At 51.8% G+C, this 23767-nt stretch overlaps 9 protein-coding genes and 1 non-coding gene; 2 read left to right on the plus strand and 8 right to left on the minus strand.

Moving 5' to 3' along the window:
- Positions 1 to 442: 442 nt before the first annotated feature.
- On the minus strand, positions 443 to 1717 carry RCC_03486 (uncharacterized protein; the record flags this gene model as incomplete). The annotated part of the gene is made up of 1 exon (XM_023768772.1): positions 443 to 1717. One exon carries the CDS (start codon positions 1715 to 1717, stop codon positions 443 to 445), a length of 1275 nt encoding a protein of 424 aa, XP_023624540.1.
- Positions 1718 to 2767: 1050 nt separating this feature from the next.
- RCC_03487 (uncharacterized protein) lies at positions 2768 to 3750 on the minus strand (the record flags this gene model as incomplete). XM_023768773.1 has 3 exons in its annotated part: positions 2768 to 3137; positions 3256 to 3405; positions 3467 to 3750. 3 exons carry the CDS (start codon positions 3748 to 3750, stop codon positions 2768 to 2770), a joined length of 804 nt encoding a protein of 267 aa, XP_023624541.1.
- A 349-nt stretch (positions 3751 to 4099) lies between these two features.
- On the minus strand, positions 4100 to 5074 carry RCC_03488 (related to U-box domain protein; the record flags this gene model as incomplete). XM_023768774.1 has 2 exons in its annotated part: positions 4100 to 4737; positions 4825 to 5074. The coding sequence occupies 2 exons, from the start codon at positions 5072 to 5074 to the stop codon at positions 4100 to 4102; spliced, it is 888 nt and encodes a 295-aa protein (XP_023624542.1).
- A 794-nt stretch (positions 5075 to 5868) lies between these two features.
- Positions 5869 to 7908, minus strand: RCC_03489 (related to bud emergence mediator BEM1; the record flags this gene model as incomplete). XM_023768775.1 has 3 exons in its annotated part: positions 5869 to 7602; positions 7678 to 7779; positions 7882 to 7908. 3 exons carry the CDS (start codon positions 7906 to 7908, stop codon positions 5869 to 5871), a joined length of 1863 nt encoding a protein of 620 aa, XP_023624543.1.
- Positions 7909 to 9565: 1657 nt separating this feature from the next.
- On the minus strand, positions 9566 to 11498 carry RCC_03490 (related to leucine permease transcriptional regulator; the record flags this gene model as incomplete). XM_023768776.1 has 2 exons in its annotated part: positions 9566 to 9818; positions 9871 to 11498. 2 exons carry the CDS (start codon positions 11496 to 11498, stop codon positions 9566 to 9568), a joined length of 1881 nt encoding a protein of 626 aa, XP_023624544.1.
- A 211-nt stretch (positions 11499 to 11709) lies between these two features.
- Positions 11710 to 13533, plus strand: RCC_03491 (related to VPS36 protein, involved in vacuolar protein sorting; the record flags this gene model as incomplete). Its single annotated transcript, XM_023768777.1, has 1 exon — positions 11710 to 13533. One exon carries the CDS (start codon positions 11710 to 11712, stop codon positions 13531 to 13533), a length of 1824 nt encoding a protein of 607 aa, XP_023624545.1.
- A 1436-nt stretch (positions 13534 to 14969) lies between these two features.
- On the plus strand, positions 14970 to 16361 carry RCC_03492 (uncharacterized protein; the record flags this gene model as incomplete). The annotated part of the gene is made up of 1 exon (XM_023768778.1): positions 14970 to 16361. The coding sequence occupies one exon, from the start codon at positions 14970 to 14972 to the stop codon at positions 16359 to 16361; it is 1392 nt and encodes a 463-aa protein (XP_023624546.1).
- Positions 16362 to 16817: 456 nt separating this feature from the next.
- tRNA lies at positions 16818 to 16889 on the minus strand. Its single transcript has one exon. It is a non-coding gene; the product is annotated as a tRNA-Met (tRNA).
- Positions 16890 to 17696: 807 nt separating this feature from the next.
- Positions 17697 to 19292, minus strand: RCC_03493 (related to zinc finger protein GLO3; the record flags this gene model as incomplete). XM_023768779.1 has 3 exons in its annotated part: positions 17697 to 18037; positions 18107 to 19110; positions 19189 to 19292. 3 exons carry the CDS (start codon positions 19290 to 19292, stop codon positions 17697 to 17699), a joined length of 1449 nt encoding a protein of 482 aa, XP_023624547.1.
- Positions 19293 to 23554: 4262 nt separating this feature from the next.
- The window catches only part of RCC_03494 (uncharacterized protein), a gene marked incomplete at both ends in the record, with an annotated part of 1653 nt that continues 1440 nt past the window's right edge, over positions 23555 to 23767 (minus strand). Inside the window, one exon of the mRNA XM_023768780.1 lies at positions 23555 to 23767. This exon is cut by the window's right edge and continues 794 nt beyond it. Within this exon, the coding sequence (XP_023624548.1) occupies positions 23555 to 23767 (213 nt within the window).

The following is a 23767-nucleotide window of genomic DNA, read 5'->3' on the forward strand; positions in this document are numbered from 1 at the left end:
AACGAACTTATGAGAAAATCGAATGACAAACGCTGAAACAACTGATATGAAATGCTATGCTAAAGTGGTGTGATCGTTCTAGAATCCGTGCAGCATGAAAAGAAGCTGCCAATTTCGCCGTCATTCGTTGGTGTTGACTCGAGCTCATCTTCTTCTTCTTCATCTGCTTAAAGAAAAGAAGCTGCCATTTCGCCGTCATTCGTGGGTGCTGAACCGAGCTCATCTTCCTCTTGATCTGCTTCGAGATCATTTCTCTCAGGGTTTTCGTGCCTTGCAGTTCGGTCGATTTCCTTACTCTGCATCCTTCCTCCGTTACTTCCTTCCGCTCTGTTCCATATGCTCTGTTCCTTCCTTGCCATTTCGAGTGCATTCTGCTTTCTTCCGTCATCACTCTTCTGCACTGCTCCATATGCTCTCTCCCTTATCTGCCTTGGTAACGCAGTCACAATTGATCAAAAAAACCCGTGGCCACACACCTGCTGCTTTCGTCGCCCAGCTCTTCCACGACACTCTGCTTGAGCACCTGATTATAAATCTTTCGCGAACCGAGCATCAAAGCGATCTGAGAATCCACGAAAAAATGCCTAAACTCCGTGACAGGAATAGGAAGGTCCGAAGCGATAAATTGGTTGATCATCGCTCGCACGAAGTCCCCCTGATACTGCATGTACGATTTGTATGCTCGGATAAGACCATCCGATGTGTCATTCGTCACTTCGATGCCGCCCCACCATGGCGCTTCATCTCTGATGAGGCAGTGTTTGACATGGCCTTGTCTGATGATCTTCGTAAGCGAATCGTGGAGATCGTCCAGGAATGCGTTCGCGGCTTTTCGAGGTCCGGGAGGCATCTGTGCCACCTTGGACAGTTGGACGTTGCAGGCCAGGACAAAGCCATCCCACGTGCCCGTACAAGCGCGGTAATATGGGGACCATTCATCAATGTCAGGTCCCTGCGGGATACTCAGGCGTAGCGGTGCCTCCATCTCCAACTCATGGTCATGATAAACGCCGTTGACTCCCTCCACAACGCACTCCTTCAACGGTCCCAGCAGGCGTAGCGCGTAAACGTCGAAGGGTTCGTCGTACTCGGGATCTCCCAAAGCTTGAGGTGCATGGGTGAAGTCGATTTTGATGCTCCTCAACATATGATTGTTCATGAGACTTCCGCAGAGCCAGTAGAGGGCTGTCTCGCAGTAACTCGATCTGACTCCCGGAGCTTGGAAAGGTTTGGTTTGAGAACCGTATGACAAACGAATGAACTGAGCCTTCTCGAGGAAAGCAGGCCAATATTCAGGCCCATGGTCGCTCGGCCGCTCTCCGTGAACGTACATCCCATCGTCCCAGAATTTGACCTCGATCAGGTTGTGGCCATACAGGATATTGGTTGCTTCACGGTTCACCTGCTTCGACACCGCGAGAATCTGGGGATGACAAGTCCAGGAGTTCTCGAGGATCAGAAGGTCTTTATACACGGCCGTGCGCAACTCCGCGCAGAGGGAGACAAAGCGAAATGGTCCTGGGTTGGCGTCGGCGATTTTGAGAGCAGCAATGCATTCATGGCGATGTTGTCGGGCGTGCTGACGGTCTTCTCGGGAACGTAAAGAGGTTGGCGCGGGAGGGTCGCTGACTTTGATGCGGCGGTCGGCGCAGAACTTCTGCAGTTCCTCGTTCGTGCAGCGGTCATACTTCATTTTGCGACTGACTCGAGGCGCCATCTTGGCCTTCAAGCGCCGAGTGTCGAAGGCTTGTAGGTGGTGACGCGTGCAGCGTATTTCGAGGTTGGAGTTGCCCGTGCGTTCACTAAGAGGAGGAATGTTAGCGAGGATTCTTGCGACGTGTGATGCGATGATGGCGKACGCGTGGTGATGCTGTGGAAATTTGTCGATGTAATGTCAAGGTGTGAGATTTGTGCGTGCTTAGCTAAAAGTCGAATCTCGAGGAGGGGCGTCATGTCGATTTTTCCGGATTAGGAAATTCAAGTGAATGGCAACACGCCGACCTCGAACACCCGGAGAATCAGATAGGGAGATGTATAAATCGGAATCGCATGTTCCTTGAATAAAAAATGTACAATGAACACGCGAGCGATGCAACAAATATTGAAGAGAATATTAATATAATGTGGTAGAAGTGTTTACTGCTGGCATCGACGGACAAGGGAATGGTCGCTAAAATAAACGACCCGGCATGACTATCTGTAAGTTGGTCTCATAAGCGTATAAGTTGAGGAYGATGGTTAGAGAAGGGTGATGTGATCTTTGACATTCTTTCAGCAAGATATATGCTAGTTCAGTACATGCAGCGACGCTCGTGCCTCCATCTCCCAGCAATCATTGTTAATCATATAGGCAATCATGGTTAATCATATCGGCAATCGTGATGCGCAATATTGGTACCCTTCAGCAAGCCCTCAAACGTCATAACGTATAGAACAACGTAATTGTTGCTCACTCGTCGGCTTCCATCTCCTCCGCCAGTCTCTCGGCTGCGTGACGGGCTACCGCCACATCGATCTGGAAGCGAAGAAGCTTGTCCAGTGCAGTGACGATGGTGATTGACTTGCGAAGCGGAATGTCGTATCGCTCCATACTGTCTCTCACAATCTCCATGAATGAGGCGAAGCAGTTCCGGGCACAGCGCTTCTCAAGCTTCGCCGTGCTCATGTGTGGCTTGATGTGGGTATTGAAAGCGAAGAAGACCTTGCTGGCGAACGCAGAAAGAAGGTCTCGGTCCCGAGGAGTGAGAATGTGACGGTCTGGTCGATACTACRACTGACATGCATCCCTGAACTCACGGCACTGGGCAAACGATGCGCGACCGATGGTCCGGAGATCCACGGTGCTGTCCACGGTGAGTTTTTCGAACAAGCCGTCGCCCTCGATCTTCAGGGTTGGAAGTGGGTCTAGTAAGAGCAGGCAATGTAGGTCGGAAGTCTTTGCAACGACATTCCCCTGGCGGTCCAGACGGCGAAGATCGATACCAAAGTTTTCCAGCTTGTGGTCGTTGCCGAGGAATCGGCAAAGAGAGTATAGGACGTTTTCGTTGGAGACTTTGCGCACGTCGGCGAAGTTGCTTTTGTGACTGTCGATGATGGAGAACTTCAAGGAATGGACGCGGGGAAGGTACTCAGGCCACCTAAGAGTAAAGCACACAAGGGTCAGCGATATCTCAGACAGTGAGGGTGGGCAGAGCAAGGTTCAATGGTATGTCTTTCGACATCAGAGTGAGATATCTTTTGCCAGCCACAACTTACTCAATGTCCTCGATGGTCCACTGATGAGCTTCTCTGCTCTTGGCTTGGCGAGTGCCGAAGCGAGACTCTAGGTAGCCATTGTCCTCGCTTGATCCGTGAATCAAGATGCCGTCATTTGAGAGCTGCACCAGAATGTCGTTCTTTCCATACCTAAGTGGTGATGATGGTCAGCGGAACAGGTCTCTGCATGAGCATTGAGGACGGTACCCACAAGATGCCGGTGGCCTCTTTATTGATCTGCTTGTTCGTACAGAGAATCTCTGGAAAACAAGTAAATTTGCCGTCTTTGAAGCACAAAAGCTCCTCGTAGATGAGGTTTCGAATCTCCGGTGCGAGGTCTTGGAACTGTGGAGTCTGAGACGGCAAGTCGATGAGCTGGTGACGGGTCAAGAGTTCATCTTCGTCGAAGCCGTCGTCCGACGAGACAATCTCCACGCCACGCTCCTTCACGAAGCGATCAAGCTCTGCGCGTAACATCAAGTACTGCATCTCCATGGTTGGCGGCGGTGTTGTCTGGTGTTGTTGGTATTGTAGTGGATGAGAGGCTGGTGTGGAAGTTGAGACGAGAAGTGTCTGCCTAAGTCGCATGGTTGGGCCTCTCGCTCTTACCTGTTCGTTTCCCGTCAACGAGCTTGGGAGGAAGGAGCGACGCAAGTAGCAAAACGACACCAAGGAACGTCAAAATGCATCAGATGCACGCAATTAACAATCCGTAGAGTCATAGAAAGAAGAGCGCACCATACCGGCGTCTGAAATGCGACAGCCAGTTGCCGCGGAATCAATGTCACAACGCTGCAGATACTCCCAAACGCCATCGCAAAGCCGCGAGCACAAACTTCTCTCTTCACCAATCGACAACCCACTCACTGGCACCGCTCTCCCAGAACTCGTCGCACGCCGCTTTCAGACCAAAGTTGGGTCTCAACTCCCCAATCGTCAACGGTTCCCTCGTCAGCGGATCAGTTGAGCTTCTCTTTAAATGCTCAAAGATTGTGCTCCTCTCATACGAATGTCCATTTTTCGTCATAACAGGATCATGCATTGGCTCAAAAGTGATCATATCAATCAAGTGATCCGGTATCTCCTTGGGTTTGAAATTCTTAGGATCTGCAGCTTCAAAGACACTGCGGAGCGTGGCGAATTTCGTGGCAAAGTTGTTCTTGATTTCCTCGCTGCGTTCAAAAGCTTCGACTTGGCCGAGTTGCCCGGAATGGAGCAGCTGGGAGATGGTAACAAGTTCGGATTGCTTGGTTGTTTCGAGCATGTCTTCGAATTCGGCGCGCATATCGCCTTGCCGGCGGAGACGTTCGCGATCACGGAAGGAGAACTTGGCTTTCTTGCATTTCAAGACAAAGGCAGAGAATGTCTGCAAGTCCAGTGGCGAGATCTTTGCTGCTGGGCTTGGGTGGAGAACTTGGCCGTACGCTGTCAAGGCTGATGAGAGAGCTTCATGTGGATGATGAAGAGCGAGTTGTGCTTGGGCTGAGAAGCATCCATGTTAGCTTCAGCGCAGCCGTAGCATCAATGACGACAAGCGAATGGCATCACGGGCCAATACCCCCGACTCACCCAAGAAGTAAAATGCCTTGTGATTCTGCCCACTCGCGCCCGTAATTTCAATCGACTTCAAACAATCATTCACAGCAGCATCGTATTTCTGCAATTTCAGCCTCACATTCGCCCGATTCGTAAAGATGAGTGGATTCCGAGAATATCGCTGAACAGCCTGTGTGTAGAGATCTTCTGCTTCTTGGTAATCTCCATTCCGGAAAGCAGCGTTGCCCTTTTCTTTGAGTTGTTCCGCAGCGTAGGAGGCCATGGCAGATTGACGAATGCCCGAGGACAATCAATTGACGACAGGTCAGAAGTTGTGCGGTGAACTTTGGGAGAAGCAACGGAAAGGGCGGGTCGGTGTCGCGTCGGGTGCGAACGACCAGAGCCTCCTCCTGGCGTTACTGACCGTGGGTCTGGCGCTGTAATTGCCCGTGTGATGTGAAACGAGTWAAGGTGAAGTTAGATGTTGCCTGAAAGAAGTGAAGTGGCTGAGCTCGGCCGCATCTGGCAAGCCAAACTAAGGTAGGTGCCATGTGAGACATCACTTATTATTCCCTGGAGCTTCTCGAACCATCCATATGACCTATAGCTGACAAACTATACCCCGAGCAAACAGAACAGCCACCAGTACACGTGCACGAAGTGTTTGAGCAGATGGTCCGCGATCGGTAGACAACCACACTGGTTGCAGAATCGCATTCACCGTATGCTACACCACATCTATCACGACATTCCCAGTAATGAAGGGTCAATCGCATCAAAGGACAAGACGAGATGAAACAGACAATGACATCTTCCAAAACCAACCGCTCGCTTTCCATCCTTGTCTCAAAAAAGCTAACATCGCATCGCGCCATAAAGTCGTTTTTCCTCATTGCTCCATGTCATTCCCACTCCAAAGCGCCTCAAACACCAACCGTACAACCCCAAACTGCCACATTCCCCTCCAGCGCGAAAAGGAAAAAAGTGGGTATAAGCTATCAAACCGTCATCCTGCAAAGAAGCCGCACACATAAGTCTCTGAACACTTCTGATCTTCCCACCTCTCGTGCTCTTTCATCAGGACCCCGCTGCCCTTACAGCAAGCGTCAGTTTTTCGTTCCTCTCAACAGCGATATCAAGATCCTCATCGCCTTCAAGTCGATAGTACTCTCCGTCTTTCTCGTCTCGATATTCTATATCGAGATCCTCGTCGTTTTGGTCCTGGCCTTTGTACTCCAGCTTTCGGCGCTCCACGATCTTTCGATGAAGCTCTTCATAAGTAAATTGTCCTCGCGGTGCCATTCGAATGACAACACAAGTGTCTCGATCGAACCACGCTTTGACTTTAACAGGTGCATTGCCACTTGATCCCATGGGTGTTCCAGTCATCTGTCTGGTTGGCCCAGGCATACCACCAACTTCAGGAGGAGAATGAGACGGGAAGCTCGCGCTGGCTTGAGAGTGTTGTGCTCGTTGATGGCCATATTGGCCATTCAAGCTTTGTGATTGACTGTATTGGTGGCCCGGGTTGGAAGGCTGACGTTGCTGACCAGGCTGCTGGTATTGCTGGCTCTGATAAGAGCCTTGGGAGGCCTGGGAATGCCTAGGTTGAGTAGCTTCAGCCGGCCGTGCGTGATCTGCGAGATCCGCATCCTCCACTTCATAATCTCCATCGCGCGGTGCAAAGAAGTTGCGTACGAGTGAGGAGCAAGTGATGTGCTGCTGCAAATTCAGCAGATCACGTAGATATTCATCCAGGTTGGCTCTTCTGCCCTCGCTGATGCTATCAGTGACAAATTTGACCGGACCTGGCATATATGGTAGTATCCGCGGTTTGCCGGCCACCTGGCCAGCCTCGTCCGGGAATGCGTTGATCAAGTTAATCTGCAATTCGTAAAAGTCTTCGTAGATCCGTGATAGATCCCAGTGAGTGCCGTTCGAGAGCCTGCATTCCACGACAAAGTGGAACTTGTCATCCGCAAAGATGAATCGCGGCACAGACGCTCGCACAGGAGCAAACAAATTCTGCTGCTGCTGTGTCTGGTAAGACCCACTGGTTTGTCGCTGCTGTGTAGGTGCGTATCCATGCTGGCCATTGCTCATGCTCAGCCGGCCCATGTTCTGCTCGAGCGTCCCGCTGGTCGAAACAGTGCCCAGGGGGATGCTTGTGTTCTTATATTCGGCCGCCATCTTCTTCCACTCTTCCACTCTAGGGATTCCGGCCTTGGCGACCGCAGCCACAGGATCTTCCACCGCTCGTCCGGTCGTCATGTCTCTGATTTCAATAAACGACACTGGAATCAATCCCGGTCCTCCGAGTCGGGTGATGGGCTTCGCAACAAACCATTCCGGGTTAGACTGTGCAATCACAATGATTGCCTCACCCTCCTTTGCGTCCAGTTCATCTGGCCTTTCGGCGTGGAAGTCATAAGAGACCACGCCGTACACGCCACCAGGCACCTTGCTAAGGGACCTGGACGGGCGATGTCCCTGCATACTTGGTCCTGTACTTGTGCTCATCCTCGGCGCGGCCTGACCGTTGGCGGGGGGAGTAGCGCCCTCGGCGTAGCCACTGTCGTGCGTCGTGCTGGGGACCGATTGAGTCGAATCGCCAGAGTCGCGCACCGTCTTGCCCACAGTGTCAAAGTACTTGACGGGCACCAAGCCGCGCTCGTTGCGCAAGGGATTACAGGCTTCGTACCAGTCCGGGTCGTTTTCGCGGCTCAAAACGTGCAGAAAGTCGCCAGCGGAGAAGGACAGGTACATGGTCGAGTCGGCGGGCGCATTGTAGTCGTAGAGAGCCTTGATCACCTATACCACCGAACGGCGTTAGCCTGCGATTTCCTCACCGACACCGGCTGCTTTGCGGGCACACGGCGGTCCTACCTTTTTCGGTGGCTCAATGGCGATTGCATCTTTGGGAGGTATTGATGAGATCTGGCTCGATTTGCTCGACTCGTGTTTGTCGCTTTTGGTGGAGCGCCGGAACTTGGGACGTGGTCAGCACTATCCTCTCGACTCACAGCGCATCACCGGATGGTCATCCGCGCCATGCGATTGCATCGTGCAGCGGACCTCATGGCAACCCACCTTTTTAATCATCGAGGACTCTCGCATAGTGGCTCGCCGCGTGCGCTCGCCTCAATCAGCCGCGGGGGTGGTGGTCGACCGGAATGAGTAGGCCGGGGTGTTGGTCGCTCTGCTGCCCTGCCCTGCTAGAGTTACACTGTAGCCGAGACTCGGCAATCGCGTGGCGGCGGACGTGTGCGCGGGCGAATACTGGCGGCGCGAGGTTCGACGGCGTGCTTTCTCGTAGCAACTCCTTTGTCGGCGTGCGAGCGTGTCTGGGCTGTGGTGGTGGGAGTGGAGTGGAGCGCTGTCGTCGTGTAGGCGTGCTGCTTCCGTTTCCGGTGGATTGGAAGCCCCTCGTAAAACAGTTCTAGYTTTGGAACCTTCTTTTCCAGCCGAGTTGGGCTGAGCTGCGAGATTGATCGATCGCTTTGTTGCAGTGCGACCCTCTCTGTTCTCATAAACAAAGCCCAACAATCTGGATGTTACAGGGCTGGCACGTGGCGAACTTATAGCGGCGGAGGTGCAAGAGAGACTGGCAAGGCCGAAATTGGGCGGGAGCAGCAGCGTGAATGTCAGAGATGTTTTCGATCGATCGGCACGTAGCTGTGTGTACTGTTATTATCATGTCTATGTATATTATGCCGTGAAAAATTCAATCACGATGAACGGYACCTCCACAAGCTCCACCACCTCCGAACTCCACGGCATCCTTTTCCTGGCGGGGCGACGAGGCCGATGCAGGAAAGTCTGAAAGCGCCGACGCGTTATTCGTCAGGCCCAAGCGAATGGCACCTTGGGCTTAGACGCCTTGATCTGGTGTGACACCGCAAGCGTGGGTTCCCAGCGACCTTGAATTTCCAGAGACACCCATGTCCCTGCGAGCCCAACGGCACCGAATCCTGCATCTCGATTGATTAGGTCCTCCGGCAAGGTCTCCACTGGGGACGTGACGGCCTTGAAGAAGCGTCGGGTCTCCCTCTGGGTCTTGCTTTGGGTTCTGTCTGCCAACAACTTTCCATCGTGCTGTACGTCACGTTGCAGAAAACGGCGGTTGGGCCGCATGAACTCGACCCTCTTGCAGTGTTCCTGGAGAACCATGCAGGAACAAAATCAGCGCGAGGCAATGCTACGTACCTGATTTTGCCGCAAGTGAGCCACATGTGCAGGTTCCACTACCACCACCACCCCGACTTTCCGCTGATATGACGTCTGACAATAACGGCACGAGAGCAGGGTTCTTCCCACCACATACTACGAGTCATGTCGGTTGATGGAACCGGAGTCGAGCTGCGAAAATTTGAATCATTTCGAAGAGCAACCTAAAGCTACGTTGATGTGATGCAAGTAAACCTCAACTTCGCAATCGTGAAACCGTGTACGCGCAAGCCGTACGGACGAAAGTAACGCTTGATATCCAACATCCCAACTCTCCAGACTGTCTCCCCGAGAAAGGTACTGTAAGGGAGTATCCGCGATGAAGCAAGCGCTGAAGGAGACTTGTGACTTGTGAGCAAGGGAAATGGTTTAAATCGTTCCGTCATGCTGTGAAAAGAGAGACCAGACAGGATAGATCCCGAGTGTACCAGGCGGCGCTTGAGGTTTGGGTTAGTTGTGCGCCGCGCGAAACGACGCTTTGTAAGCTGCTCGTTGAGGCGTGCCGGCATCGACGTGCTGTGGTGATGATGGGACAGAATGGCATGAATCATGACAGCTGACCTTTGATGTCAGTATGGCCAAATGCTGCTTTTCTTGCATTCTCAAAGATGGCGGCAGCCTTTCCGGCCACAAAGCGGGACTGTCCATCCTTTTCTTGCAAGAGGGATTCGCCATCATGCTTGATGATAAAGTCGAGGCAAGCCCGAAGCGTCGTGGTGTCAAATACCGAATCATCTGGGCTATCGAGATGGAATGCAAGCTCCTTTGCGACGAATTCACTGGGAAGGTCGGGCTTGTAGCTAGGGGGACATTAGCCAAGTCGGTAGAAGGTGATTTGAAGATTGAACGTACGCTCTGCCCATCACTGCCAGTGCGCTGAGACGTTCTCTCTCGATAAACATGTCCATGAGATATGGTACCATGCCGGACTCGTGCGAATCGTTGTAGAGCTTGAAGAACTTGTGGTAATTGCCGGACGCCAAAGCTGCTCGCACCTGAAGTGCGAGCTTCACAAATGGTCCTTTTTTGTCTGCGGGGGTTAGATCGGCCAACATGTTGTTCATGTCGACCCGGTTGCGCGTGTAAATCAAATACAGAATGCGATAGGCCAAAAACTCATCCTCCTTGCCGCCACTGCTGCCATTCGCGCCCAGTCGCAGCTTGTACAATGCACGAAGCTGCGTCTGGCATTGATTGTACTCACCCAAATCCTTCATCTGCAGTGCGATCCGAGCATGCACCTCGTATACTTTGATTGTGAACTTTGTCTTGATGCGCTGCACCGTGAGGTCTTGTCGCAGGGACTTCAACTGATCGCACACATACGCATAATCTTTGTCGGCAGTCCACTTCGCCTTGATGTGGGCCAATGCCTGCTCTAAGACCGGCACTGGACGAACTGTACTAGGGACAGGTGGAGCAGTCAATCTGAAGTAGTTCTTCTCGATTGTCTGACAGGTTCCCACGATTGGTCCAGCATTTGCATCGGCCATATGAGGGTCTTCACGAGGGGAACGGAGAGGGGATTGATCTGGCGAGACCTGACCGAAGCGCTGTCGGCGTCTTTCTAGCGCTTCTTTACTGTTGTCAAACAACGTGTCGTTGCGCTTCTTGTCCTGCTTCTGTTTCTGGTTCTTACTCTTGCCTGCACTGCGCTCGGCTAGAGACACCTGGCCGGCCTTTTTCTTCCACGGCGGCGTGACGGATTGGCCATTGTAGTCGGTCACTTCTTGATCCGAGGACTTTCTCTTCCTTGACGTGGCTCCTGGCGCGTAGTCTGGATTCATCAGACTCGCGGTGGGCTGATAAGAGGCATAGTCTGGGTTCATCAGACTTGCAGTGGGTTGTTGATTCATGTTAGCTAGATTGGCGCTCTGTGAGATGAGAAGAGCCGCCTGTTGGCGTTCCGCAAGGATGAGCTGATGAGGCAGCGGGTGCGTTGACCAGTCGCGCACCTGGATCATGCCCGTGTTGTCGGCGGCCTCATTGACCGTATCCGCCAGCTTCTTCCGAATGTCGTGGTCGTGAATGCCGATGAGCGCCGGCGTGTCTTTGTGCCTGTTGTATTCAAAGAAGGCCCGTTGTACGTAATCAACGACAGCGGGTGGAAACTGAGTCGGTGTTGCGGGCTTTCTCGAGTTTGCATTGAGGGTGCGCCGCGCCACTACGGGCGTGAACGAAGGCTCTGCAGTCATCGTCGAGGCAAAATTCGCGTCAGGAGGAGGCGGTGAGACGGGGAGGAAGCAAGACGCGCTGGCAATAATGTTGTACGTGGGAGGATGAAACAGGAGACTTGGTACGGACGGGACCAAGTCGAGTTGTGAGTATGCGCGGTACTCTGATGTTGTTCGGTGTCGCGTTGTGGTGAAGGGAGGGATCAGTGAGGGAGAGGGGAGTGGAGTGACGGTGAAGTCGGACGGCGATGGAATTAGAATTCGGGTCAGGTGCGAAAACGTGCACGGGCCGCAATCTCTGGCCATATCGGACCCCAACTCCAACTCCAACTGCCAAAGGAGAATCACAGGCCAGATACTCCCACATCACCCATCCTCTTGGACGATTTGCAAACGCTCAATCAATCCACTTTAGGCTTGGGACTGGCACAAAGCCATCCGGTTGAATCTTGCTTGTCACGTTTGTGTAAGCAAACACTCCATTGCAGCACAGACAACACGGACCCCATGTCTGCGAATGTTCCTTCGCCAGCTAGACTTGACTACCGCGCTCCGGCCATCTCTATATGATGATGAAACGCTTCTTTTTGTCCAAGACGATGTTGGACTCTACGAAGGCAAATACAAGATTCCCAGCTATCAGAATGGACATGCCTATCTCACATCACACCGCGTGTGCTACATTGACAAGGATGAGCCGAGAAAGTTCTCCGTTGCCATAGATCTCAAGGAGATTGAGCGGACAGAGTTCTACGCTGGTTTTCTAAAATCCTCTCCGAAGATTACACTCTTCCCAAAGGCCACTAGGAGACCAATCTCGAGCATCAAGAGCCCGGCACCTCGATATGCATCACCAAGCGATGCGTTAGTCGGACCTACTAATTCCTCGCCACGTTCGACAACTCAATCTCAATCTCCTGCTCCGGCGAGAGATGTGAACGCGACGTGGATCTGTTCGATTTGCGGCCTGTCAAATCCTGTACCTGCCAACTTCGATCCACAAACAGCCAACCAGCACACTCCACTTCCGCCATGCCAGGCATGCGGTATTCCACCTCCATTGGTGACAATGGTTCGAGCCGCGATTGCAGCAATGTCCAATCGTCCTAGTGCGGCGATACTCCAGTCAAGTTTAATGGAAGCTGTACCACCAACAGCTGCTTTGGACAAGTCAACCACAGCGACATTGTGTCCAAGATGCACATTTCAGAATCATCCATCTCTCTCTGCATGTGAGATTTGCGGTGCTTCTCTACAAGCTGCAGCTAGGCGCCGTTCACAACTTATCGAGACAGAAGTYCAACGTCCAGAATCTCCTGGGCCAAGTTTATCTACCCCAACTATCGTGGGAGATGACACAATCGAGACAATCAAATTCTCGTTCCGAGCAGGTGGTGCWAAGACCTTTTCAGAGAGGCTGGAAGGCGCTCTCGTGCAGAGAAAGTGGTTGCTACAGAGTGCACCGCCGGTCCCAAATACACAGACTCCCCCTCAATCGGGCGGTTTCCTTACTTCTACAGACGGTCTGCCCCAAGTCAGCACACCCAAGCGGATCGTCGGCATCGCAGGACTTGAGCAGAGAGGTGCGGCGTTACGTCAAAACAATCAAGCAGTCATTGGCACCGCGTTTGAAGATCTCGAAGCTTTGATGACCTCCGCAAAAGAGGTCATCAAAATGGCCGAGCAGTTCGCCAGACAGGCTAATGGGAGCGCCGATGGAGAGACAAGAAGAATCATCTCAGATTCGGCTTCTGCACTCGGGCTTGTGACGACGAAGGATATGCTGGGAACTGGCTCTTCAGCAGAACAGCTTTATGTGACGGAGCTGTCGAGAGACCTGGCAGAATTTCTCACCGATGATAGAAAAGGTATATTGAGGAAGGAAGGAGGCATCATGTCCTTGGTGGACCTGTGGCAGGTCTTTAATCRGACTCGCAACGGCATCGAGCTTGTCTCACCTCTAGACTTCGAGAAGGCAGCCAACATGTGGGACACATTACGTCTGCCAATCCGGCTTCGTCGCTTTCGCAGTGGTCTGCTGGTCGTCCAAGAGAGGAGTAGAACAGACGAGAAGACTATTGCGAGCTTGCTGGCATGGTTGAGGGAACCACAGTACCTTTTTCCGCCGCCGGAAGATGACACTCTTGGTCGCTTATTTGGCAGAGGTGTGACTGCCCAGGAAACTGCAGAGCGCTTCGGCTGGAGCGTTGGTGTTGCTACAGAAGAGTTGGAGATGGCCGAGGAGACCGGATCGATCTGCCGAGATCAATGCCTGGATGGGACACGCTTCTGGGACAATCACTTCATACAAGATGGCAATAACGCAACCTCAGATTTCTGAAGAGATATCGATGTTGATGAGCACATCTTTGCTCGCTGGACCAACCCAGAATTTCGTCTACACTGCGTCATGATCAACGGATATCCAGCTTGCAAGGAGGCTCGCATTAGAGGCTACAATGTTTCACTGCGGCTTTCCCTCCGTCTCAGTGTGCTGCATTCTTTGGGAGATGCAGCGCGACCTGTCCACAGGTTCGGAGTACTACATGTTCATTCTTGGAGCAGCATAGCGTTCACAGTCACTTCTAATCGAATTTCTGTTGGGAGGACTATGATCGAGATTGACTTTGGGAGACCGAGCTACCTCGCCCGAAGGATACGAATTCAAGCTGCTCGACAACCGCGACATATGGACCTGGCTTCGACCTACAAACTGGGAAAGACAAGAGACGAGATATAAAGCTTGTACAAATCTCATCCACTACACCACAACAACTGAGGTAACACGTGTGATTGTTGTCCAGAGTCTGGTGCAGATGCATGAAGAAACACGATTCATGCGAAAAAAGAGCGACATGGCCCATGTACGCGGCTCCTCAGGGTAGATGCTGAAACTCACTCTCGAGCTGTTCCGAACTGCAACATACCTTACCTTATGGTTGCGCAATACAGAGACGATAGATGTATACAGAAGTTCAGCGTCAGTTGCATGAGTGGCGCGAGCGCTCATTATTAATGAGCTCCTTCGTTTCATGCGCTGCAACGAATGCTCAGACGAGTTTGGCTGCTACATGAAGGCTCATCACAGACCTCCCAACAAAGTTGAACAGACAGTCGTAGACTATGAAGGACTCTAGTGACCAACATTTCTCACCGCATCTTGTGACTTTAATACGTCAAAGTAAGTCATCCCACCGAAGTCAAGCTCGAAACCCCGAGCCTTAGTGAGTCGCCGAAACACGGGAATCGTGTCTCTGTGACACATTCACTTGCAGGTTGATCAAGATGAGATTAGTTGGTGACTAAGCTTGTTCAGCTTCATCTCGAGTTCTTGCCCATGAGTTCTCCTAGTCGATTACAACAACCAGTCCATCATGAACATCTCACTTTCAGTGATCATCACTGGTCGACACGATTGAACGGCTTCAAAGAGAGTGAGTCAAGCTTTGGACCGCGTTCCTTATCATCAACAACTTGCTTTCGACCATCATTTCGAAGTCCAAACACCCTTACTCTCCTTCCTCTGTGAGCAGCACATCAGATCATTTCAGCGATCCTTGCGCACATCGAAAAACACCGCACTGTCTGYACACACGTGGCTTTACCTTGGCTTCGCGGCACATTCGGATCGCTGTATCCTCGGGTGTAGAATAGTTCATCTCAGCTGCATCTTGTGCAATACCAGCAGGAAGCCAAGACTCGACAGTGAACTCTCAGCACAGCACAGAAACGCAGATTGGGAGACAACGCTTACCAGACCGGACACAAGCTCCGAAAATGGAGACCTCATTGGAGGACCCGACGTTTCTCCACCATTACATCACCTGTCTGTCGACGAATGTTGGAATTCTCATCGCGTCCGTTCTATTTGGACTCATTGTCTTCGTATGGACACATCGTCAGCGTCTGGAGGGAGAAGACGCGCTCAATATCCCGGGCTGTGTTCGCTTTGGTTTGTATGACCGCAGCAACCTCCGCACCAAGGATGACTCACTAGTCAACACACTTCCAGAAGATCAAAAGCCTCGGATTCAGGCCCTCTTCACCTACCCCATCAAGTCATGTCGAGGAGTCGAGCTATCAGGATCGGAAGTCACCGGACTCGGATTGAAGCACGATCGCATCTTCTCCTTCGCGCAAGAGTTGAAAGTAGATCCCGAGAAAAGCGGTAGTGCAACTCGTCAATGGCGATTCATCACCCAGCGCGAGCGACCTCAAATGGCGCTCATCACGACGGAGCTGTGGGTTCCGGGACCTCGATTACAAGCATCCTCTGAAGATGAAGACTCTACCGGAGGCCTTGCGGCAAACCAGCAGGACAACGACTGGGCTACCCATGGAGGATGTTTGGTTGTCCGCTTCCCGAGCATCAAATCCATCTTCGGCATCAAATTCACCGAAACAATAACCATCAAACTCCCCCTCAGTCCAACAGCACAGCGCGCGGAGTCTGCAGGCTACTTTCTCGAGCCCCTCATTATCTGGAAAGACTGCCCTCTAGCCCTCAACATGACATCCGAAATCGCCCTCACCAAGCTCGTCAAGCTCAAGCAATTCCTCGGGATATCCAACCCCATTGCCCTCTTCCGAATCGAAGAGACAAACAACCTCCGCACCATAACCCGCAGCCTCCCAGCAGACAAGACCTCCAAGCCATACCCCGTAGGATTCGGCGACGCATTCCCCGTCTCCCTCCTCAATCTCGCCTCGGTCCACAGCGTAGACACCGACCTCCCAGGAACAAGCAAGCTGAAACATTCCCTCGACGCAAGAAGATTCCGTGCAAACATCTACATCACCGGTCCACCTGCTTTCGAGGAAGATACCTGGAGACGCATCAACATCTACCGTTCTTCAAGAGAAGATGTCCTGGAACGTAACATCGGCCGTGCTTCAAAAGGAGATGTCCTTGAAAGTGGGACATATCACATCGCTTGTCGTACAGCTCGATGCACACTACCGAACGTCGATCCAGTTTCCGGAGTGCGAGATAAGAGCGAACCATTCGAGACGTTGAAGCGGACGAGAGTGGTTGATGAGGGAGCCAAACCGCATTCCTCGTTGGGGATGAGTGTATTGCCTTTGTTCGAGAAGGGGGTTTTGAAGGTAGGGGATAGGGTGGAGGTTCTGGAGAAAGGGGAGCATGTTTATGAGAAGATGTTCAATTGAGTGCAGGGGAGTGCATGCTCAGGTTTGTCACAGGGTGGTTTGGGCCGGCGCTGCGAGATGGGAGGCTAGTCTACGAGCTGTCATGCGGCGTGGCTAAAGTCTCAGCGGCTCTTGTTTTTCGGTTACAATTCCTTTCCTCCATCATGCACTTCACGGAGAAATGAAGCATTGCTGCAACATGGTAGGTAGGCTCGCGGAGTCAATTAACCGGAAACCACTGTAAGTCTTCGACAAGTCAGCAGTAAAGAAGACGAGAGCCGGCAAGATGCCTAGTTTCCAGGCGCTGTCACATGCAAAAGCACAATCTCAAGCCAAGAGAAAGAGTGTTGCAAAGCAGGTAAAAGAAGATAGCTTTTCTACTCAACACAACTCTAAATAATATCCATGGAGAAAGAAGGACAGCATATGAGCAAAAAGATGACAAGTCCCAAGGAGCCAAAAAAGAGATCCAAGATCTAGCTGAGAACGGTTTCGATCCGTTGCCCTCCGGGTTATGAGCCCGGCGCGCTTCCGCTGCGCCACTCAGCTGTACGGTGACCGTCACTACTGTGATGCCTCAAAATTCCTCAGCGACGTTTATATAGCTCAGGGCAAATTCACCGGAGTTCAACCGACCACCTCGTCGTTCCCCAATCTGCGTCTTCGTCTCCTAAATCTCCGACACTCTTAATGGAACATCAGAATGTACAGATCTTATCACATTAAGGAAGTTTTGCGTGACGATTAGCCAGGGAAGAAGAAGATGATGATAGCGAGAGGTGGATCGAGGAGGACGAGGACCACGACGCCTCCAGGTCGAGATGTATCTGTCTCAAGCGATATTTTTGACTTTTTCGCTGCACCGTACTGAGATGTAACGACTGATAGCTAGTGTTCGGCATAGCGGTTGAAGAGGATATCATGACCGTCTCTCCATCTCTCAACAACTGACGCTTGTTGTCTCTCGCACAATCCCATCGTCGTGATACTTTTAGTACGACCTCGCAAAWGCGTCAAGGAGCAAGAATGAACGGCAGATCGATACGGTATTCACATATTAGTTGAGTTCGCMCCATATCTAGATGAATCATTCGGCATTATTGACGAAGAAGCCAAGTACATAAGTAATGTACCCAGCGAGACATCCAGACATCATCACATCCCCACCAAGAGACAACTCAAATATATGAATCAAGATCAAGGACTCTATTACTCTCTCTCCTTTTTAAAAAATGTACTGCCTGTCTGTCGGTCGATTTCGCCCTCCCGACTCGCTCGCTAGGATTAAACACACCAACCACCCACTTTTTCYACCCCTCCATCCCTCCCATGCACATCTCCCTCTCAACTCCCCACTCAACCGTTCAAGTAATTCCTAATAGCACCCTGCAATCTCCCGGCGCCCTCCCCAATCAACCCACTCAGATTCTCCAAATCATCACCCGCCGTGATTCCAAACTTCCTCACGAAATCCTTGGCCGCACCTTCCAAATCACCGTAATCCTCCTCTCCACCCGCCTCGTCCGGTCTGCCAAAGTACGCGTTCGAGGAGATGGAAGTGGCGCCTTCGAAACCTTGCAAACGCTGTTTGGCTTCCGATTTGGCGGAGGAGTCGAAATCGTTGCGGCCGAAGAATTCATCTGAAGAGATGCCCTTTTGAGTGGAGAACTTTTCTCGTGCGTAGGTTTCGCTGTCATCTGAAATAGTCATACTGGAGTTAGCGATGCTGTTATAGGGACATGTGGGAAGGGTAGGAGTGGACTCACCAACAACGGGCTTACTCGTAGATCCGAATCCCATGGCTTTCTTGGGTGCTCCACCCGAAGCAGGAGCGGCACCACCTCCACCACCAACCTGTCCAAAGCCAAGTCTTCGCACACCCATTCCCAGTCTCTCCACCTCCGCCTGACTCGCTTTTCCTCCCCGTGGAGGACTGACAGGCGTTGGGGAGTGGATAGCAGCAGTGGTGGCGGGTTGAGCGGCTTCAATCGTACTTTCACTGGCAGTGACTTCGTCTGGATCATATCCCAATCTCGCCTTCCGCTCTGCTTCCTCCGTAGCCTTCTTCTCCGCCTCGTCAAAGTCCAGAATACTCGCATCGACCTTTTTCGCGCCTAGTTTCGTCTTTTTGGCTCCCAGAATGTTGGCCTTCGGTTTGCTCGTCAACGCAGTCTTGCGGATGGCCGAGCTAGAGATGGTCTTGGGTGCTGCTGCCGCTGGAGTCGCATCTCCAACAGGGATGAGCGGGGATTTTGGCCTCCCATTATTCGCAGTAGCAGCAGCATTGGCGTTCAGAAACGGCGACGCGGTCCTCGCGACGGGTGTTCCAGTGCGGGATGGAGGGTTGGAGGGTCTCTTCACGGCCGGTTTGTCCCAACTGCTGAAGAAGTCATCATCTCCTCCTCCCTCCTTGGGCGTGTTGGTCCMACTTCCTCCCGCATCTTCCCCACCCGCATCCTCAATCACCACGGAATCCGGAAATCTCCTCGCATCTCCCTCCACTCGTCTCGCCAATTCCTCCTTGTACTTGACCGCCGCCTGACTTGTGTACTTGGTCTTGGGATCCTTGCTTGACAATGCCGCACTTCCTCCATTCGCCTTGAAATACTTGGTCGCGCTTTCATTCCCGCCGACCTTCATCCTCCGCAGTTGATCCCATTGCCAGACATCGAGGTTGGTGGAGCGGACAAAGGAGATGTGGACACCCAAGTTGCGATGGTGCGCGGAACAATCGAGACACAGGTAGATGGCGAACGGAACGCTGCTCCATCTGAGAAGGAATCATCAAAGGTCAGCACGTTTCGGTGGAGGGTGGGAAGGGCATGGCATGGATGGAGGATTGACGTACGTGGGGTTCTTCGCATTGCAGTCAAAGCAGAGTTTGTTGGCGGGAGAGAGGCGTTTGGCTTTTTCAAACAGTGCCAGCGAGTCGGATTTCGGTGCGAGGGCCATGGCGGGTGGTGAGGATGTGAAGATGTTGGGGATTGTGTCTGCGATCGAGTTGTTTGGCCAAAGATTGAGGTGAGAGTCAACCCAATCTCAGGGTCCACGCGCTACGAACATGTGTCGTCTAAGATCGTCCAACATTCTCGTGCCAAGACATATATAAATTGCTTGTGATGAAAGACTTGTGTCCATTGTCAGAGCATTGTAGGGATCGGAGAGATGTAGCACATGATCTGATGGACCACACATCGTGACTTGATCGAAATGATGGAAATCCATCCCACGAACCACCAGTCAAATCGTCGACGATCGATGTGGCATTCAGTCGCAATGAGATCAACCGGTATGCATAGTAGTTCCTGCTTTTCGTTCGATCCTTATCATTGGTTGTTAATAATCATTAGCTTTCTCTCTCTGTCCCTACTTTAGTAGATATCAACAATCCTACAACATATATCAAGAACGTTCCAAACGTTTACCCCGTTCGATCGTTGCTCTTGTCATCCACATATACATCTCTCCGCCCGTAGATCAGCAACAGACAGCATAACACAACCCTCCTCCAAACATCAATCCACCACCCATATTGAACAAGAGCTCAAAAAAGAAGACTCATTCAACGCTCGATTCGTTGATACAGTATCGCATGCCACTCATGTTTCAAGTTAGCACATTGACCACATCATAGACCGACTCAATTGAATGGGAAGATGTTGAATACGAATCAGGGCGGATTCAACCAAAGTCAAACCGCCAGATCTCTGAACACAGTGCATGGATAATGATATAGGAAAAGCCAACTGCATGCCAGACATAGGCCCGCCGGAGTGTCTGCTGCCCCACAAATGCAACTGGTATCAGAGGTGGAGTAGTCTTTATTATCCACACTCGCGCCATTCTTTCGGAAAAACACGGACCCCATATTTGTTCATCATGCGCATGTTTGGTGGGGGATGAATGATGTATAGGTGTTGAACTCACAATCTTTCAAATCGACCAAACGCCCGAAGATGGAGACTGCAAATTTGAGACTGTATAAGTGGCAGGTCTGTACGGAGCTCCTCCTTCCATTGCTGTGCGAGCGAATATGTTGCAAGAGCAAGAGCAAGAAATAGCAAGGCAGGCCAGAGTTGACATAGGTGATGGGCAGGCGCAGCTCGGGATCTGCGGGCCGTACCCGTGCCGTGCCAAGCCCGATCCGCGTCCGGGCTCTACCTTACTGGATTCGATCACTCACTCTCTCTCGCTGCTCTTGCTTCCTTCACAGAGGTTTTTAAAGTGTCGAACACGGACTCCATGTTGGTTCACGTAGAGTGCTGATGACACAAAAAGTCGACGAATTTCGCCCGGCGTGATCGTAACTGATCGCTGCTGAGGGATGCTTCGGTCGCAGCAGCAGCAGCAGCAGCAGCAGACGATCAATTCTTCGGAATTGGTGGGATCGAGAATGCACATGCACAAATGTCTGAACTCTTGCGACACCGACACCAAGCATCGATGATTTATGGAGACGCATGAAGACCGGCTTGCATACTTCACTTTGACCGTGGGAGATGTGAGGCAAAAGAAGGAAAGGGATGGAAGCAGTGGACATGATTTGACGAGCAGCCAGTTATACCTATCTCATGCCATATACCCACGACGCACCCGCGAATTGCAGTACACATCTTCTTCTTCTTCTTCTTCCTCCTCGCCATGATGGAATCACTGATGGCCATGTTTTCGAGGTACACTTCCAGGAGCAGCGGACCAGCCTTGCATCCTCGGCTTCTGCTGACCGGAACCCGTTTGTAGCGACGCCATGTTGATGAACACATTCGGATACTGCGGATACAGGCTGGTATCATGGTCTCCCAAAAGAGCAGTCCTAGCAGTGATGCCACCTTGCAGGGCCAAGAGCATTCCGATTTTTGTGACTAATCTGCTCCACTTCCTCTGTCCCAACTCAGCTGGCAAAGCATCCTCTTCAGCTTGGGTCTAACGTTGACTACTAACAGTAGAGGCCGGCGCAGGGGTATTGCCAGCACTTGACCCATCTCGTCCGACTCTCTCGCTAACGGACGCTGAAGAGGCGACAGATTGAGGGGCTCGGGATACGTGGGTATATCCACGGCTGCCTATCTGGGTCGTCTACGGATGGCTCACTCCCGGCTGCGGGACAAGTGAGTGAGAGTGGTCCTGCTGGTTGTCGTCCTTGTGCCCAGAGGTGTCATATTCCTCCGCCTTTGTCCTCTGGGCTAATCTCTGATCTTGTAAACGCTGTTGTGCATCGGAGTGAATCCTGGTGAGAGTTTTGGCGTCGACATATTCATTCGCGATGATGGGCAGGTCCTCTCTCATCCACAGCTTCCGAGATGGAATCCTCTCTCCCTTAAACCGTGCTTGTTGGAGACATGGATTGCTTCATAATCTTGGATTCAGGCCGGGGTTTATTCTTTGTCTCTGGCATCCACAACGTCGACACCAGGGTAAAGAAATCTCACCAGGGGACCTTGCGGAAGTTCCTCCTTATTCTCCTCATCCATCGGCCAAAGCTGCATAGTATTATCTCATCCCGGCTGTACTACCGTTTCCCAGACATGAGGAAGAACGATCTCGCCATACGGTCCGATAAGATCGTAATGACCTTGATGAACGTTGCTCGCCGATAGATAGGGTCGTCGATATGAAGAAGTACAAACCTGCTCGACAAGCGCCTTCATACCACTCCACGTCTTACAGATATGCCATGGAGAGATATATTCACGGACCCACGGCATCTTTGAACAGAATCGGTAGTCGACGTGAGTCCGGTGTAGCTTCCTCGATGGAATTTTGAGCTACCTCCGATTGCCCAGTGGCCTTTCTAACATCAGCTGGTGTATCTTCTTTGCTCTTCTTGCACCAAAGCTCTCTTCCGTCCCACAGTACGCTCCTTGACTCTGGCTCGTCGTGACCAAATTCACCTGACAATTGAATACCTCCTTCTGTAGAACCTCAACCTCTTCACAACGGCCTTGTTCCCGACATGATATTGGCGAGATGACCCATGCTAGCAATCGTATTGGGATGATCTGATCCGAGCATCGTCCACCAAACATCTACAACTGCCCTCTGAAGCTCCTCCGCCTCTGCCCACCGCCCTGTATCAAGGCATGGCCGCTCAGACTAGTAAGCCTCATGTGGTGACCTGCCTCAACATCATTTATAAAACTCTCATCACTCGTTCTCCGATCCCCAAAAGCCTCCTAATCTCGTCCTGGTATCTCGTACATCGACGCCAGATCACTCATTCAGGTAAGTAACCGTATTCAAATTCCACTCTCGAAACACCGCTTGCGAAGTCCGCACCAGCTTCTCCTCCTCCATGAGATTCACCAACTCTTCCAAACTGCCCTTGACTCTGATATATCAATACAAGGGGATGCATATAGGCAAGTGTGTCAGGACGATCGGATCCCAAATTTTGTGCGCGTAACATCTCCATCTCCCTTTCCAGCTCTTCCGCTAGATACCATTGCTATCGGTCTGAAGATACGCCGGAGTTGATAATAGGATTAGGGGCACGGGGTATCTCACTCCGGTTCCAAGCGAGGAGGCCGGAATCCAGCGTCGTTTGCTTTCCATTCGGGAATATGTCGCCTCCAGCATCGCGTAGTAATTGCCCTGTTTTCTAGTTCGTTGCCTTGCACTGACATCGCTACCTGCAGTGCATTACGATTTTTGGCCTCCCCGGGCATCAACGTCTGCTCCCGCGTTGAGTAAGGTAGTAATTGGACCGACCACCCGGCCATATTGCCTTTCGTCAACGATGCCGCCTGCAATGAATGCAGTCCCATCCTCTCCTCCTTGGGTATTGAGATTGACTCCGTAGTGTAGCAGTAACTGCACCATCCTCTGGTTTGCCTTCCATCGAGGATGTTACCTGCAACGCCTTCCTATATCTTCCTACTCGAGCGTTGACGTCTGCGTTTGCGTCCAGTAGCAGTCGAATAACCTCCATGTTTCCCTTGATAGAGCATAAGGTACCACCTGCAACGCGCTGCCATATCTTCCTCCCTGTGCATCAACATCCGCTCCGGCTCTTAATAGCAAATCGACCACCTCCGTGTTGCATTTAATTGAGTATGCCGCCTTCAACACGCTGCGATATTTGTCTCCCTGTGCAAGAACATCTGCTCCAGCGTTTAGCAGCAATTCGACCACTTCGGTATTTCCTTTGATTGAACATACCGTCTACGACGTACTCCCATGCTACAACACCCTATACACCACCGGTACATTGAAGTTTACTCCCGCTTCTCGAGCAGCATCCTTACAATCCCCTCCTTGCCTCTACAAACAGCCCACTCCAAAGCACTCTTATCCTCCCCTCGACTATTAACATCCGCTCCMGCATCAAGAAGCATCCTTACAATCCTCTCTTTACCTCTACAAACAGCCCACTCCAAAGCACTCCTATCCTCCCCCCGACTATTAACATCCGCTCCCGCATCAAGAAG

The sequence above is a fragment of the Ramularia collo-cygni genome (assembly GCF_900074925.1).
Source record: "Ramularia collo-cygni strain URUG2 genome assembly, contig: RCC_scaffold04, whole genome shotgun sequence".
NCBI classification, from domain to species: domain Eukaryota; kingdom Fungi; phylum Ascomycota; class Dothideomycetes; order Mycosphaerellales; family Mycosphaerellaceae; genus Ramularia; species Ramularia collo-cygni.